Source organism: Muntiacus reevesi, chromosome 14 (genome assembly GCF_963930625.1).
Source record: "Muntiacus reevesi chromosome 14, mMunRee1.1, whole genome shotgun sequence".
NCBI classification, from domain to species: domain Eukaryota; kingdom Metazoa; phylum Chordata; class Mammalia; order Artiodactyla; family Cervidae; genus Muntiacus; species Muntiacus reevesi.
This window is the reverse complement of record NC_089262.1, coordinates 43,475,689-43,494,565: the sequence shown is the minus strand read 5'-3', so window position 1 is coordinate 43,494,565 and position 18,877 is coordinate 43,475,689. Positions and strand designations below refer to the sequence as shown.

Here is an 18,877-nt window from a genome sequence, read left to right as displayed (position 1 = left end):
AATAAATTTAAAATGATTTAAGGAGAAGTTTGGAGAAGGCAATGGCAGCCCACTCCAGTACTCTTGCCTGGAAAATTCCATGGACGGAGGAGCCTGGTAGGCTGCCGTCCATGGGGTCGCGAAGAGTCAGACACGACTGAGCGACTTCACTTTCACTTTTCACTTTCATGCACTGGAGAAGGAAATGGCAACCCACTCCAGTGTTCTTGCCTGGAGAATCCCAGGGATGGCGAAGCCTGGTGGGCTGCCATCTGTAGGGTCGCACAGAGTCGGACACAACTGAAGTGACTTAGCAGCAGCAGCAGCAAGGAAGAGTTTAAAACATAACCTGGAGAATAATTTACAGCATCACTAAATGTACTGTTAAAATTTACCAATTTTTATTGAGCATATAAAAAGATTAAGATGACTGGGTGGTTTCCCTGGTGAAAGTGAAAATATGAAAGTGTTAGTCACTCAATCATTTGGCACTCTTCACAACCCCATGGACTGTAGCCTGCCAGGCTTCTCTATCGATGGGGTTCTCCAGGCAAGAATACTGGATTGGGTAGCCATTCCTTTTTCCAGATCATCTTACCTACCCAGCCAGGGATCAAAGTTGGGTCTCCCACACTGCAGGCAGATTCTTTATCATCTGAGCCACCAGGGAGGTGCTTATAATTCAGCAAATAAAGTATTATAGTTTGAGTAAGAGGACTACGTCTTATTTAAATAATGATCCCCAGAACCTAAGCCAGGAGTGTTGGCATATGACAGGGTGCTCAACATATGTATGACTGAATGCAATACAAAAAAAGTAGAATACAATACCACAGGTAGAAGAGTTATAAAAAAGGAAAACATCAATGTGGAAGCTAAAAGGAAGAGAGAGCACATCTATTTTTGGAGATTGGAAAGGGAAATAAGAAAAGCGATCAGAAAGGAGATAACATTTAAAATGTATTCTGAAAAGTAGGCTGGAGTTCGTAGGCAGGGAAAAAGAGGAGAAAGGGAACATGAGGAAGAGATTGCAGAAGGAAGAAACTAAAGCAGAGATAAGGGCAGGAGGAAATGCTGAGGCACAGTAAGATAAAGTTAGGTTACTATTTGAGTGACAGGTTACTATTTGAGTGATAAGTTAGTGCTTATATGTGAATAACTTGAATTATCAGCTGAGGAGTATATTAAGCATAGGCCTTTTGAAGTGTTTGAATAAAGAGCATTTCAGATTAACAAAAATGTCAGAGGAGAAAGGGTCACAAGTATTGAGTTAGTACATAATTGGTTAGACCAGAGGTCAGTAAATATTTACTGTAAATGGCCAAATACAAAATATTTTTAGACTTTGGGGGACATATAGTCTCTATTACAACTATTTACTTTTGCTACTAGAGCTGCAAAGTTATCACTGACTGTACAGGGATTGAACTTGTGTCTCCTGCATTGGAAGGTGAATTCTTAACCACTGGGCCACCAAGGAGCCAAGATATATAATACTAAATGTTAAATAAATGAAGAATGAGAAATAACCTCTTCCCTAGGAGATGAAAGTGCCTTCAAATTCCTGAGTAGGGAAAATATTTTAGGAAGGCAATAATTTCGCCAGATAGCCAGTGTCCACTATATAGGTTTTGTGTCAGGCACTGGAAACAAAAAGAGTTGTACACAACTTAGCAACTGAGCAACAACTGGAAACACAGCAGTGAATCAGAGCAACAGAATACCTACTGCCTTAAAGGCTGTCAGGGCTTCTCAGGCGGCACAACAGTAAAAAACTCACCTGCCAATGCAGGAGATAAGTTCGGTCCCTGGGTTGGGAGGATCCCCTGGAGAAGGAAATGGTGACTCACTCCAGTATGCTTGCCTGGAGGATCCCGTGAACTGAGAAGCCTGGGCACAATAGATAACCTAGGTTTTCTGGTCAGTTTGTTCTCTCCCTGTAAGTCATACTTCATCCTAACACACGATCCTTCCCAAGCAGGTCTTGCAGGTTTGGTAACACCATCTCACTGCCCCGCTATGTGCTGTGGTTTTCCTATACCTTGTCCATACTTCTATAAGTCCTTTGGGCTTCTCAGTTGATGCTAGTGGTAAAGAACCCACCTGCCAATGCAGGAGATGAAAGAGACGGGAGTTCAATTCTTGGGTTTGGAAGATCCCCTGGAGGGCGGCATGGTAACCCACTCCAGTTTTCTTGCCTGGAGAAGCCCACAGAGGAGCCTGACAGGATACAGTCCACAGGGTCACAACTAAAGCGACTCAGCACGCAAGCACTTAAAAGTAAGAATTCCTGATTCACTGTTTTTCTCTGTTTTTTGTTTTATCTTGGCTGCGCCAGATGGTTCTGAGATCTCAGTTCCCCAACCAGAGAAGGAATCCGGGCCGTGGCAGTGAAAGCGCCAAACCCTAACTATTCGATCACCAGGTAAGTCCCCAGATCCACAGTTAGCTTACAGATTTATATGGTAATATTCTATAAGCTTTTTCAAATTATACTGTCTATTGACTTTGGTAATGCTCCTCAATTTTCATTATGGTGTGGGGAGTAGAAATCAGATGGAAAGGCACTTGATTTTATTAATAAGAGTAGCAGTGGTTAGTTTGTATATCTGCAATTCACATGGCAACTACAGTCATACAGTCCTTGTGCCCACTCAGGAAGTAGTCAGAGGTTTAAGGGTTTAATTAGCCTTCCTGTCATTAAACTCACATGATAGACTATTTGAGGTGTCAGACATGAAATATGGTAGGCTACAAAGATGAAAAACATTAACAGAACTGTTGTTGATGAGCTACATTACAGTTTAATTTTAAAAACAGCAATGTAAATGTTACATCAAAATAATATTTTAAAGATTATGATCACTTTGAGAACAAATACATAATTTGGAAATTTGGTAATATATAATACTTAAAATTTTTTTATTTTTAAAGTCTACTAATAAGATAAACTGATATACTATTATATACTTAGCTACATCCTAAGTACTTTACTTTTATAAACTTATTCAATCCTCGTAACAATTCCCATTGTATTTGCATTTTCTCCTTGTACGAACCCAGACAAATAGAGATCCGACATGGACTCAAATCTGACAGTCTGGCTTCAGATTCTTAAGGTATAATATAATGTGAACTTAGGATGAAAAATCAAATATTTCAGTTAATAATAATCTTTATGGTGCTTTTACATTTATGTCAAATATGTTGAAAAAACACTAATAATCTTTTAAACTTATATTGCCTTATAGTAATAACATACTTAAATGGACATGATATCATTTAAATAGCTGAATTAGATTCAAATTCAATTTGATCAACTAGAATAATAGAATGCATCAGGTACAAATGCACAGTATTGCATTTAAACCTGAGAGAAACAGAAGAAATAACAGATGGAGGAGGTAAGGGAAAGGACTAATAGTTTCCAAGGGGCCAGTTGTGTGTGTGTGTGCATGTTCAGTCCTGTCTGACTCTTTACAACCCCATGGATTGTAGTCCTCCAGGCTCCTCTGTCCATGGAATTTCCCAAGCAGGAATACTGGAGTGGGTTGCCATTTCCTGACCCAGGGATTGAACCTAAGTCTCTTAGGAATCTTTACCACTGTGCCATCTGGGAAGCCCATTATGTTTCAAGTACTTGCCTAGGTACACCTTTAGGTAAGTACCATTATTTGAACAATGAAGAAACATTAAGTCCATGATGAAATTAATCCAAAATCAGGTAGCTTTGAGTGGCATAATAAGGATTAGAATCCATCATGATCTGCCTCCAAAGGCTCCTTTCACTACTGTGTTGTATGGTTTAACAGCAGAAAATGAGGGGAGAAAAAGACATTCTAGTCTCTGTTTCAGTTGAAAGAAAACCTAACACAGGTCAAGAGTTTTAGGTAGCTACTAATATACTCTTAGGTTGTATTAATATAATTACAGACCCAACAAACATATCAATAGAAGTGGTAAACATAGACATTTATGTTCACATGACATTTTAGAGGAAACATGATAATCAATTTGTAATAATTGAAAAGCTATTAGGTAGAGTAACAGACATAAGACTTTGTTTCAAAGTAAGAAAATAATAAACAGATGTCAAAACTGGAATAGGTTGCCTTATGAGATGTTTAATGTTTTAAACTTAATGTTAATGATTTTACAGAGGCATTCATAAATAAGATAGGAGTTAGACAAGTAGTTTTATTCCAAGCCTCGACTTCAAATTTACAGCAGTTTGCCTTTCACATGTTACATGTGTATTTATTTTTCAGATTTTTTATTTTGGGGAGGGGTATGTTCTCATGGCATAAAAAGAAAAAAATCTAAAACCACTGGACTAGATACATTGATTTTGTTCAACTTAATTATAGAATATAGGTTAAGAACATAAAATCATACCTTACTTGTCAAAACAAAAGCAAATCACACTTACCATTTTTTTCTGCAAAGGCAATTGCATCTTCTTTAGTACTGAAAGTCAGAACCAGGTTGGATAAGGGATCAGCCCTGTAAGAAACAATTTTTTCCCCAGGATTTAACATTAATCTGTGACTAAAAATTACTTATTTTGAATAATTTCTTTAAAACTGTTCACTATCTGAATATGTTTTTCTGTGTTAAATTACAGAGAAGGCAATGGCAGCCCACTCCAGTACTCTTGCCTGGACAATCCAATAGACAGAGGAGCCTGGTAGGCTGCTGTCCATGGGTTCGCTAAAAGTCGGACACAACCGAGCGACTTCACTTTCACTTTTCACTTTCATGCACTGGAGAAGGAAATGGTAACCCACTCCAATGTTCTTGCCTGGAGAATCCCAGGGACGGCGGAGCCTGGTGGGCTGCCGTCTATGGGGTCGCACAGTTGGACACAACTGAAGCGACTTAGCAGCAGCAGCAGTGTTAAATTAGGGCGATTTTCTAACATGTCAAATTAAAAACTTTATAAAGACATCCAACAATCTTTAGTCTCTAATAAAAATCATTTATTAAGCTTAAAAAAAAAACAAAATGAATGAGAATCGTCTTAGGTTTGTTTTTATTCTTCAAACTTACCTTATAAAACCTAGAATCAAGCAGAAAAGATCTTCTATAATCAAAGGTATTAAGGAGGAACCACAATGAGACAGGAGGCAGAGATCCATACCAAGCTGGGCAACCCACAAACAGGAGGATAAGTACAACTGCAGAAAGTCAGTTGCTCAGTTGTGTCTGACTCTTTGAGACCCCAGGGACTGTAGCCCACCAGGCTCCCCTGTCCATGGGATTCTGCAGGCAAGAATACTGGAGTGGGTTCCCATTACTTTCTCCAATAACTGCAGAAGTTATCCCCAAGAAGCAATATGTTCAAGCCCCACATTGAGCTCCCAAGTCCCCGAATCCTGGACTGGGAAGAGAAGCCCCCAGAATATTTGGCTTTAAAGGCCAATGGGGCTTAGTTTCAGGAGACCCAGAGGGCTGTGGGAAACAGAGACCATCTCTTAAAAGGCTCACAAAAAATCTCATGTACTTCGGGACCCAGAGCAGAAGCAGTAATTTGAAGGAAGCATGGGACAGACGCACCTCCTGATCTTTGAGAGTCTCCTGGAAAGGCAGGAGACAAGTGAAGCCCAGGGATGTAGAAAACTGGCAAGAGCCATTTGGGGGAGCTCATTCCACCATGAGGTGCCATTCTGGAATCTTCTCAATAGCTTCTAACCAGGTTATAAGCACCATTCCTGAGACATCTCAGGCTAAGCCATTAGCAGGATGGGAACACAGCTCTACCCACCAGAAGGCAGGCTGCCACAGAGAACCCAACTTACCTGTCAACACGCTAGCACTAACCAAGACGCCATGGGCCCTGGCTCTGCCAACCAGCTGTACAAACCCAGCTCTGAGACACTGCAGACATCGCAAATCAGTGGGCCAACACAGGAGCTCAAGGACTACCAGGGTTCTGTAGGCAGAGGTCCCAGGATTTACCTCTGCCAAGCAGTGAACTATCACTAGGCCCAGAACCCCTTGACCCTACCCACCAGTGGTTAGACACCAGCTCTACAACATGCTGGTAAAGTAATGCTCAAAATTCTCCAAGCCAGGCTTCAGCAATACATGAACCGTGAACTTCCAGATGTTCAAGCTGGTTTTAGAAAAGGCAGAGGAACCAGAGATTAAATTGCCAACACCCGCTGGATCATCAAAAAAGCAAGACAGTTCCAGAAAAACATCTATTTCTTCTTTATTGACTATGCCAAAGCCTTTGACTGTGTGGATCACAATAAACTGGAAAATTCTGAAAGAGATGGGAATACCAGACCACCTGACCTGCCTCTTGAGAAACCAATATGCAGGTCAGGAAGCAACAGTTGGAACTGGACATGGAACAACAGACTGGTTCCAAATAGGAAAAGGAGTACGTCAAGGCTGTATATTGTCACCCTGCTTATTTAACTTATATGCAGTGTACATCATGAGAAACGCTGGGCTGGAAGAAGCACAAGCTGGAATCAAGATTGCCAGGAGAAATATCAATAACCTCAGATATGTAGATGACACCACCCTTATGACAAAAAGTGAAGAGGAACTAAAAAGCCTCTTGATGAAAGTGAAAGAGGAGAGTGCAAAAGTTGGCTTAAAGCTCAACATTCAGAAAACTAAGATCATGGCATCTGGTCCCATCACTTCATGGGAAATAGATGGGGAAACAGTGAAAACAGTGTCAAACTTTATTTTTTTGGGCTCCAAAATCACTGTAGATGGTGACTGCAGCCATGAAATTAAAAGATGCTTACTCCTTGGAAGGAAAGTGATGACCAACCTAGATAGCATATTAAAAAGCAGAGACATTACTTTGCCAACAAAGGTCCATCTAGTCAAGGCTATGGTATGGATGTAAGAGTTGGACTATAAAGAAAGCTGAGCACCGAAGAATTGATGCCTTTGAACTGTGGTGTTGAAGAAGACTCTTGAGAGCCTCCTTGGACTGCAAGGAGATCCAACCAGTCCATCCTAAAGGAGATCAGTCCTGGGTGTTCATTGGAAGGACTGATGCTGAAGCTGAAACTCTAATACTTTGGCCACCTCATGCAAAGAGTTGACTCACTGGAAAAGACCCTGATGCTGGGACGGATTGGGGGCAGGAGGAGAAGGGGACAACAGAGGATGAGATGGTTGGATGGCATCACCGACTCGATGGACATGAGTTTGAGTGAACTCTGGGAGTTTGTGATGGACAGGGAGGCCTGGCGTGCTGCAGTTCATGGGGTTGCAAAGAGTCGGACACGACTGAGCAACTGAACTGAACTGAACTAGAACCCCTGGGCCCTGAAGCAAGAGGCCAGGAGACTTGGCTTCATACAACAGTTGGGAGGGGTGGGAAGAATTAGCCTCAATATGTTCCAGGACCAGACCCTGTCCACCAACAGGTGGTCACCAATCCCAGGCCCACCACAGCCCCACAGCCTGCCTTATCAGCATCCAGCCAACACACCAGGAAGCTGACACCAGCACTCATCACTGGTATTCAACGTAGTGCTAAAATTCCTGACTACAGCAATCAGACTGGAAGGAGGAATAAAATGAATTCAAGCTGAAAAGGAAAAGCTGTCACTGTTTGCAGATGACATGATACCATCTACAGAAAATCCTCAAGATACCACCAGAAAACTTTAAGAGCTGAATCTGGTAAAGCTGCAAGATACAAAATTAATATACAAAAATCTATTGCATTTGTATACACTAACAATGATTATCAAAATTTCTAAACTCATCTAATCTCCTCTAATTAACAAAAAATATAAAGAAGTTTTATTTTAAAAATAAGTGTCATTAAATTATTAACACTATTCACAGTATATTTTAAACTAATATCTATAGCTTAGGGACCATGTTAAGAGTGCTCACAATGTCAGTCATTTTTATCCAGTAAATAGTTCTCTGAAAAACACTGTTCTTATAGTATATTTTGCTGGGCCACATTTATATAAATATTATTTTATATATATATGTCACCCATGTGGAATGTATATGTCTATACCATTAAACATAGTGATATCTATGCAAAGCTGTTTCAAAAAGTATTGTCATAAGGCATCCTGTATAAAAAAGAGCCTGAAAACCAGTGCATTTAAAAGGAAAATCTACACAGAAAAAGAGCCAAAAATAATATTCAAATTAAACCAAAATACTCACGTTGACGCCCAACCCATCAAAGGATTTTCCCATCTCTCTCTGGTATCAAACTCCATCTTCCATTTCTTTGTGTTGTTTACTCCAGACTGCATGTTATTGCGAGCAGGAACAAAGATCCTGGCTTTTCTAGTTTTGATATGCTCTTCGGGAACACCAGTTAAAGTAGTAATATCCTACAGAAAAACAAGCAAATGTGTTGATAACAGCCCACTTACACCCTAATGTATTTTTGTTGCTTTCTGTATCTTACAATACATACTTATTTATAATTTTTTTAAGATTTCACTTCTTTGTTACTTTACCATGTAAACTACTACTTTGATATTTGGAGAAGATATATTGGGGGAATGTTAAAGTATAGTGGGAAAGGGCTCATAAAAAAACTTAGGCCCATTTTGTATAACAAGGTACTGGTAACTTTTTAAGAGTCTGCTGGCAGAAAAGCCTGTACTAAGTAGACTCTGATGTCATAAGCTGGTATAATTAGTTAGCAGAGAAAGAATGTAAAAGGATATTAAAAGTAAACAAATATAAAAAGTGACTAAATTTTAAATAGAAAAAAATATCTATTATCAGTAGTTTCTGTGTCATGCTGCTTACAAGGCATTCTCTTCAGAGAAAGGCCTGACCCTTTTTGTAAACAATTAAAATCAATTAACAACTTTAATTACCATTTTGATTTATCTCCCCTTAATGAAACCTACTGAAGAGAAATTGATATTAAATAGGTGTCAAACTTATTCTGCAAAGATAAGAAATTCTGCACAATTTTTGAGGAAATGTTAGAGGAAAACAATGATAACTTGACTATCTTTTTCTATATTTCTACCCAATAACAAAAGGTCAACTGATGAATACATACAATTTCGATTCCCTGATTAAATATATTTCAAACTATAGTAGCAATCAGGACACAAAATAACAAAGTAATTTAGAGTTTAAGTCTCCACTTAGTAATGGTAAAATACTTCATTCTAGCAATGTAAAATCATATTATGGTCAACTATATTATGCTCATAAAGCATTTTAACATTATGGTTCCTTACTAAGGTAAACTTTAAAAACTGGTTAAAAACAACAGGTTTAACATTTAAATGATTATATCAAACTTGTGAAAACTAGAAAACTCAGCACATTTTGTTAATTTTAATTTCATGTTTATTTGTAGTTCTACTCTAATCAATACTTTAGACCCAAGAAATATTAGGAGTTCTTAATTGCAATATGTACTGGGAAAAAACTAAATGTATTTCTGACTCAACTAATCTTTCTACACACAGATTAAAGAAACAATTCCTTAGAGTTATTTTAGCTGACAACTATACCTTCTCACCTATACCAATAATTAGGTGTGGTTACTTTGTCATAGTTCGTCTATTTGGAGAAACTATTAAAATGATCCATATAAATATATACACAAAAATGTACTTCTAGTATATGCCTACATTTTTAAAGTTTATAGGATAAAATAAAAGATAAATGAACACAACTCTTACATAATTTTTAAAGGCATCAATGTGTCAAGTTATTACAAACTGTCAAGTTCATCTTCAAAGAAAAGTAATTTCAGGTTATTATTACATTCAATAACTTTCTAAAGAATATTCCTCTCCTCAAGAGCTTGAAAGAAACTCAGCTCCTGGAAAGTCCTTAATGTTTATTTCCCCCTTTGAATTCAGTACAGTGTTGGTAATCTTTCACATTAACTTAGTATTTAATATTATATATTTTCATATTAAAAATCTATTTAGTTATAGCTGAAGCAAAGTATAAACGAACAGTAAGTATATTACAAAATTACAGGATGAGGCATCCTTGTCAAATTCCATAGCAACACCTCCATTCTGAGCTGAGCTCATAAAAGCTGAAGCTATAAGTTGGCTATTCTTTTAATTAAGACTTACAGAAAAGATAGCATATTAATCTCTTAATACCAGTTCAGGAAACAGACTCACTTTTTCAATACCAGTTCGGGAAACAGATTTACTTTTTCTTAATAAATGTCTATATTGTATGCATATGCCAAAGTAATTTAAAAACCAATAAAGCTTTAGTAAAATGGAAAGAGTATTTCTCGATTTGTACTATCAAAGTAGAAAGGCACAGCATGATTTTTTAAGGATGGAAAACCACTTTAAAATCAGTGGCTACAAAAGTTGCTAAGCTCTTAGCTGTAAGTGCTTCCATGCCTTCTCAAATTATGGCAATTGTTTGGTATCTTCTTCCAATAAAACTGGCATTCAAACAAATGAGTTTCTGAATTTTGAAGTCCAAGTTGTTCTGACATAGAATCCCTGCCTTTGCCTGCAGAAGACATGTAAGGTACTGGAGAGTTGAACTGCTGCCAAAGACAGAATAAAAAGGCTTGGCATCTCTCACATACTTGACACCTAAAGGGCACAGAAGCTCTAAAATTCCTAGTCCTTGTAGGCACACACTCAGTCTAGACAAACTGATTTCTCACACTTTTAAAACGCATCACAACACTCTATTGTTATCATTTCATCCACACAGCTTCAGCAAGTGACAGAAGAACATGTCCTTTAAGCGACATTTCAATGGGCTAAAGCTCTCATTCCAAGATTCCATTAAAACAATGTAATACTTGAAAAGAACTATGAGGCACTATGAACTTTTTCCATGTCTTCAATGCTTTGCTTTTCCTCAAAGTTCTCACTGACCTATCTGTGACTCAACTTTTGAAAATAAATGATCTGCAAACTACTGAAACTATACTGAACTAATGATACTCTTTAGATTTCTACTTTAATGATACTCTTTTTAGATTTCTACTTTTCTACTGCAGTATGGATCATATGTGATTATTTTTAAAAAACATAAAAGATGTCAATGTTGCCTTTCACAGATTTCTCATTTGATTGGTAAAATAGGTTATTTATAAATAATAATTCATAGATTTTCTATGTCTACAAAAAAGTTAAAACACGTAAGATAGGAGAAGGCTGCAAGTTGGCACCTGAAGAATCTCAAGACTCACCAGTTAGTATTTATAAATTCTAATAAAACAACCCTATACATAATATATACACTTACTGAATTTTAAAACTTTTAAATTTTTAACAATTGGATCAAGCATGACACCTATATTTATACTATTAAACTAAGTATCTTCATAAAGTTTCATAAATATGAACTTGTATACAATATGCTATTTAAGAAATAGTAACTAGTTACCCAATCATGATTCATAGATTAAAGGGCATTCATACTTAAAAATTTGCTACTGAAAACAAGCATATCATAATTTGAAAGTTCTACTCTTTCAGTACGATCTTTTTCACAATTTTAAATTCTATAAGAGCTGATACACTGACTTTCCATTTCACAAGTCTAGTTTAAATTGAAGAGGAATTTTAAAAATCATTAAGAGAGTATATGCCAGTATATGTAAATGAACTTTACTCTTTCAAATATCAATTTCCATTATAAAATATTAGTTTTCCATATAAAAACTGTATGATTCGGTTATCAACTGTCCCCATTTATCTTGTGTGAATTCAACTTTTTTTAAACAAAGGAAGCAGGGAACAAGCAATGGGAAGTTGGTGTCAAAATGCAGAAAAACCTCCCAGCAAGCTTCTTGCAACCACCCAGGATTTAGAGTCTTGCTGGCCGCTCTCTTTTCAATACCAGAATTTCACACATTTCAATGACTATTATGACTTCAAAGAATCAAATTTTCATCATTGTCTGTCATCTGCCGGTTGATTTGTATAAAGGAGTTCTTCTGCATGCACTCCAAACAAAAGCCTCCTTACTTTTGTGGCTATATATCAAGTTTAAAAGTTTTGTTTGTGACAGTTGTGTCTTTGGTAAATTAGGGTAACACTGAAGGAGTGCAGCTGCTCTGCAGGAACCTCCTTTTTGGCACCATTTCACTTAAATAAAAACTGAATAATTAGCTTCTGCCTTTATTAAACCACAAAAATGCCACTGGCCTTAGTAATTACTTCCGGTTGCCCCACCCACTTAACCTTAATACTTTACACCTGTCATAAAGAGAAATTAATGAAAAGGGCTTTCACCACTTTGGATGAATTTCTGATAGATCTCCCAGTACACACAGAAGAGTCAAAATTTTTAACAGGCTTTTTGATAATAAGTTCACTAACATTGAATGTTATTTGTGGATCAATGTTGAAAAGTTTTAATACAGTACATATTGGAACATTAAGTACAAATACTGCTTACAGAAACTTGTTCTACCGTAGAGTATTAGTTACCAATTATGTGTTTAAATTTGTTTGGGGACTAAAATCCATCTAAATTTGATGATTCTGTTTATATCCTACTTCAACAATGAAAGATGTTTAAAGGAAAACAATCTTGGATCTATAATAAAAACTTCCTTTCAAGTATTCTACAGATACTTAATACAAGAAACTCATTAAGTGGTCTAATAAATAATGAAGGACACTATACTAAATAAATACTAGTTTGAAAAATAATAGATTTGGCAGATAGCATAACCATATGTATTTTATTTATCATGGAAGAACTTGAAACACTTCTAAAAAGTTAGTGGCAATAGCGATTCAAGATACAATCAAAACTATAAATCAAAAAAAAAAACAAAAAAAAAAAAAAAACTATAAATCAGAAGTGTGCCAGTAGAAGCATTTTTGTTTGCTAAAGCAAGACACTGAAGTAGGAGTCTAACCAGGTAATGAAACAAGCGTTGAAACGTTATCATCCATTTTATCTTGCATGTCGAGCAAAGCTATCATGAAACCAAACCTGGGCAGTGGCACTAGTGATAAAGAATTTGCCTGCCAATGCAGGAGCCATAAGAAACACAGGTTCAATCCCTGGGTCAGGAAGATCCCCTGCAGAAGGAAGTGGCAACCCACTCCAGTGTTCTTGCCTGGAGAATCCCATGGACAGAGGAGCCTGCTGGGCTACAGTTCATGGGGTCGCAGAGTCAAACATGACTGAAGAGACTTGGCACACATCAGGAAACCAAAAGTTAAATTTTAAATGGAATGTTGTTACGATACTAACAATAGATCAAGCAAATGATACACCTAATCATATAATGAGTAAAAAAAAAAAAAATCCTAAGAATTAGAGACATTTATGTCTCATTCTCAAACTATTTTCATTACTCCTATATCCTTCTGAGCAGGATAACGTACAGCAATGGCTGAAAGCAAAGGGCTGAGTCAAAACTGGGTTAGAATCCCAGCTTTTGTTGGGCAAATTAATAGATTTCTCCTAAAATATTATGTATAAGGATCAATTAAACAAGGTAAAATGAGGACTAAATAATGTATATAAAGTGCCTGGGCAATAAAAAAAATGTTCCATTATTTTTAGTGCATATTATGTATTAGAACATAGACACAACGCTCAAAGGTAAAGACATGATCTCTATTCTCATGAAAATTACTATCTGACTTCTTAAAAAAGACAGAGTGAACAAGTAATGGGAGGTTGCTGGTGAGATGCAAAAAAATTCCCATCTTCTTGGGATGGGATAATATGAGTTAGTAAATAAAATACAACAAAAGATTTTGTAATTAAAGTCAATTAAGTTGCTTCAAGTCTAGTGAAAAGCCTAGTTTTCTTCTTCAAGGCTAGATATTCCATTTTTGTATGTGTCAAAATAAAAATAAGACTTTATTCCTAAACTTACAAAAGTCTATAATTTATGCACCCATAAGAAGGAGGGGGGATAACTAAATAATCATTACTATAAAATATAGTATTAGTTAAGACTCAGATAAATCTCAAGGAACCCAAGCCCCACCATTTGCTACCTATGCAATACTGAGAAGTTACTTGAATTCTGTCAGTTTCCTCATTTAAAAAATGTACTATAAAAAAAAAAAATGTACTATAGAAAATTCCCTAGTATTTCAGTGGTTAGGACTCCATGCTTTCACTGCCAAGAGCACAGGTTCAATTCCTAGTCAGGGAAATAAGATCCTGCAAGCTGTGTGGTAAGTGCCCCGCATCCAGGTACTACAAAACATACCTCATAGTAATGTTTGGAAGGATTAAGTCAAATACAAAGTAAAATGCGATAAATGCCATGGGGTCAAATAAAAGAGAGATTGCATTTGGTTTTAAAGGCAGAAATATCTATCTCCTTCTTCAGTTACTGTTTCTAACTGAAGAAGAAGACAGAAGATGATTCTTTCAGGATAGTTATGATTTTAAGACGACACTGTTAAAACATTATAAAAAAAAAATTAAAGAAAAATTTTAAAAATATATTCATATATTCAGACTTCCCTAGTGGTATAGTGGATAAGAATCAGCCTGCTGATGCAAGGGACATGGGTTTGATCCCTGGTCTGGGAAGACTCCACATGTCAAGGAGCAACTGAGTTTGCGGGCCATAGCTACTGAGTTTGTGCTCTAAGACCTGCAAGTCACAACTACTGAGCGCATGTTTTGCAGCTGCTGAAGTCCGTGCACCCTAGAGTCTGTGCTCAGCAACAAGAGAAGCCACTGCAGTAAGAAGCCTGCAGGACACAACTGGCCCTGCCCTCTGCTACCAACAAAAGCCCGTGAGCAGCAATGAAGACCTGGTACAACCAAACAACAGAAATATAAAAATAAATAAATAAAATAAAAATATATCCCAATATTTAAAACCTTAGCAACTGCTTTTCTTATGTATATTACACGATAATGATCTATATACAAGTCCACTTTATACAGTGATAATAGTTATTTTGCACTATTTTCAAGTATTACATCACTTACTTTTTCTCCCATGTAGTTACCCTGTTTTGATATTTCTTTTTTTTAATGGCCTCATTAATAATCTATGAAGTTGATATGCCACAATTTCTTAGCCAATCCCTTATTACTGAAAAATCAAATTATTATTTCTTTTACAGTATAGGTTACTGCAATGAAAATCTCAGCACCCTAATTCTTTAAGGTTAGTCACTAAGGGTAATATTAACTAAGTTAAGGTTATGATAAATTTTCATGGTTTCTGACATGTTATCAAATTGCTTTTCAAGGAGTGGTAAAACTTTATATTGCTACTCACAATATGGGTCAGTTTCTATTTATGTTTTAAAGGCACAGAGAAATAGTATATATTAATTGGACTAAATTTATTTATTGTATATTCTTCCTTACAAACCTATAAAGGAGAAGATGAATTTGATTTTTGACTTGTAAGAGTATTTTTAAACATTAACAAAATTTACTCAAAATTGACTCAAATGATATTACTTTATAGGAGCTGCTACCAGTAGAAACAGGTGGGAAAAGGTAACACTTTACCTAAAATCTAATTAACTGTTCAAAATGTAACTCTGGAACATACTACAAATGCATAATTTTTTTGTAATGGTATAAGGATGTATGTTCAGATTCTTACTGTACAGTTATATCATAGTGTATGATCTGACATATGGCATAGTCAAATCAAGTTTACTAAGAAGACATTTTAAGACAGAATGCTGTAACTTTTTTTTTTGGCAACACTTCACAGCTTGAGGAATTCTCAGTTCCCTCACCAGGGATTGAACCCAGGCCACAGCAGTGAAAGCCCAGCTGGAATCCTTATCACTAGGGAACAAGGGAACTCCCCTGGAAAGCTGTAATTGTTTTAAATAATATAGAAATAAACTTTCTCTCCCAATCAGGAAAGTCCATTGGAAGACTTCATTTTTACAAGGAAACACTGGAAACAATCATTTTCTATTAACTTTGAAAGAAGTGAAAATTACTTAGGAAAAAAAATGCTTAATAAATAAATTGGTCAATACTGCCTCAGTGAAAACCCGTATGCTTCAATGAAGCATTCTGAAAGTTATTAAGTAACTGTTTTAAACTTGTAAGATACAGCATATTAATAATGATCAACTTAATACCTAAACCCCTCCTTGTTTGCTTTTTAATCCAATGATCCAGGATTTTTTTGATTTTTAAATTACTAATTCATGTACTACAGTAGGTCACATAATAGTTTTTTCAGAAGCTGAAATAAAGGGGAAGAAAATGGCCACAAAACACTTGGAACTTCTATAACATATTACATTTTTAAAAGATCCAATCTGTTATTTCATAATCAAACAGTCCTCCTCATACCCTGGTAATAAGTTAAAAAGCTGACATACACACACGTAAATTAAGAATTACGAAAACAAAAGCCACACCAGCAGAGAACTAAATATGAAATAACCTCTAAATAAACAAACATCAGGGCAAAGGGACAGAAGGTGAATAAACAACTGAAAAACAAGTGGTGGTTTAAACAGTAAATGAAATTAGTTATATCTGGAAAGGAACTGAAAATAATCTCAAGCTGAATGTTTCTAGTTTAGTAAAACAACATTCAAGAGGCAATGTGTGAAAGTCAAACTTCAAGGAGACAAAAAAGTATAAGACAACCCCTCATTAATTTAGCATAAAAATAAAAGTTAAGCTATGGATAGAAGTCTCTTTTCTGACTTAGGAAGAGATCATTGTTAATTGAAAATATTGGTGAAAATAGAAGATTATTAAGTGAATACACATATTTATGCATACACAGCCACACTTTAAATATTGTATTATAACTTAAAAGGTACACATGTACTTCCTTTCAATAATCTTTGTATCTTCCTTTGAGTTCAGATCCAGTGGTTAGACTACCAAGATAATGCATATCTACAATTTACAGTTTTGTTTTTTAAAAATGTGAAGAATACAAAGAGATTTGTGAAACATTAAGTCCAAAATCAGTCTAGATTTCCTTTTGTAGCACAACCTTTTATATAACTGTTTCACCACCACCTAATTTGACAAAAATCATGTCAGAAATTCACCTTTATTATCTTTTCAAAGTATTCAAAAGAATGATCATATAAAGAACTCTTTGTCCCCCATATAGCAGCATTCAGACTCTAGTATCCAATTAAATTATGTAATTACAATGGCAAGTAAAACTGGCATAGAAAGATATGGAAGCAAGCACAGCTGAGTCCTGGTAAACATGACTCATTACTGAGCGCTGGAGTCTGGTAGTGTATTTAAATTAAGGCGTAATATGCAGTGCGTTGGTAAGGATGTTTTACAGAAATAACTGAAAGCATCAATAATGGAGCAAATTGTTAAAAGGCTGGCTTAAAAAATTAAAGATTCATTAAAGCCATTATTGTAAAAGGTTGTCACAATGCAGTATATGGATTTTTATTTGGATACATGATAGAGTAACACATATCAGACTACCATTGTGGCCTTGTAAAATTATAAAATTGGGAAAGCAATTTTTTTCAGACATTAGACAACTGGATGACAGGCAGCATCAGACTGTTATCCCTGAAAGAAGGAAGATTCATGATGAAGTCTTACAATTGTCCCAGTTTTATCTCGAGGCGCACTGCAGACCACGACAGAGCCCAAGCAGAACACCACAGCCTCAAGGAGCAGAGGCAGTATGGTGATTAGAGCGCAGGGCTACTGACATTTGCTGTGAGGCAGAGTTCTGAAGAAAAGAAATTAAAGGCATCCGAATTGAAAAGGAAGTCGTAAAATTATCTCTGCTCACAGATTTATAGGCTACCACACACAATCACAAAACCTATTAGAGCTAACGAACAAGTTCAACAAAGTGGCAGGATGAAAAAAAAATCATGCATGCTCTACCGCTAAGTCGTATCTGGCTCTTTGTGACCCCACAGATGCTCCTCTGTCCTTGGGGTTTCCCTGGCAAGATTATTGGAGTGGGTTGCCATTTCCTTCTCCAGGTATCTTCCTAACCCACGGATAGAACCTACATCACCTGTGCCTCCTGCATTGGCAGACAGATTCTTTGCCACTGGACCACCTCAACACACACCACCACCAGTTGTGCTTCTATACACTAACAATGAACAATAGGAAAAGGAAATTCAGAAAACAATTCCCATTTAAAAGATATATGCACCTCTAAGTTCACTGCAGCATTATTTATAATAGCCAGGATATAAAAACAATCTAAGCACCTACTGATGGATGAATGGATAAACAAGATGTATATATAAATACAATGAAATATTAGTTGGCCCTAAAAAAGAAAGCTTGCCATTTGCAACAATATGGACAGACCTAGGGGGTATTACACAAAGTGAAGTAAGTTAGAAAAGACAAACCTATGATTTCACTTACATGTAGAATCTAAAAAACAAAACAGACTTATAGATACAGGAAATAAACTGGAGGTTAACAGAGGGAGGAGTGGTTGGAAGGTTAACAAAATAGGTGAAGAGGATTAAGAGGTACAAACTCCCACATATAAAATAAATAAGTCACGGGGATGTAATGTATTAATATACCATAGGAAATATAATCAATAATATTGCTATAACTGTAAGGGCTTCCCTGGTGGTTCAGATGGTAAAGAATCTGTCTGCAATGCAGGAGACCTGGGTTCAATCCCTGGGTTGGGATGATCCCTGAGAGAAGGGAATGGTTACTCACTCCAGTATTCTTTCCTGGAGAATTCCATGGACATGGAAGCCTGGAAGGTTACAGTCCATGGGTTTGCAAAGAGTCAGACACAACTGAGCAACTAACATTTTTTTCACTTACCACTTTTTTCAACAAATAGTAACTAGATTTATCGTGATAAAAAAAGCATGATAAAAAATGCCAAGACCATTTCAATGGGGAAAGCACCAACAAATGGTGCTGGGAAAACTGCGTACCCAAATGCTAAAGAATAAAACTGAATTCTTTACCTAATATCATACACAAAAGTTAGCTCAAAATGGATCAAAAA

At 36.4% G+C, this 18,877-nt stretch overlaps 1 protein-coding gene across 2 annotated transcripts in view; it reads right to left on the bottom strand.

The window, feature by feature from the left end:
- The window catches only part of NDUFS4 (NADH:ubiquinone oxidoreductase subunit S4), a 117,663-nt gene that overhangs the window by 23,273 nt on the left and 75,513 nt on the right, over positions 1–18,877 (bottom strand). For both annotated transcript variants that reach the window (XM_065905258.1, XM_065905259.1), the window contains 2 exons: positions 8,146–8,318; positions 4,409–4,482 (listed from right to left, as the gene is read on the bottom strand). In XM_065905258.1, the coding sequence (XP_065761330.1) occupies positions 4,409–4,482; positions 8,146–8,318 (247 nt within the window). The remainder of the gene's footprint in view (positions 1–4,408; positions 4,483–8,145; positions 8,319–18,877) is intronic.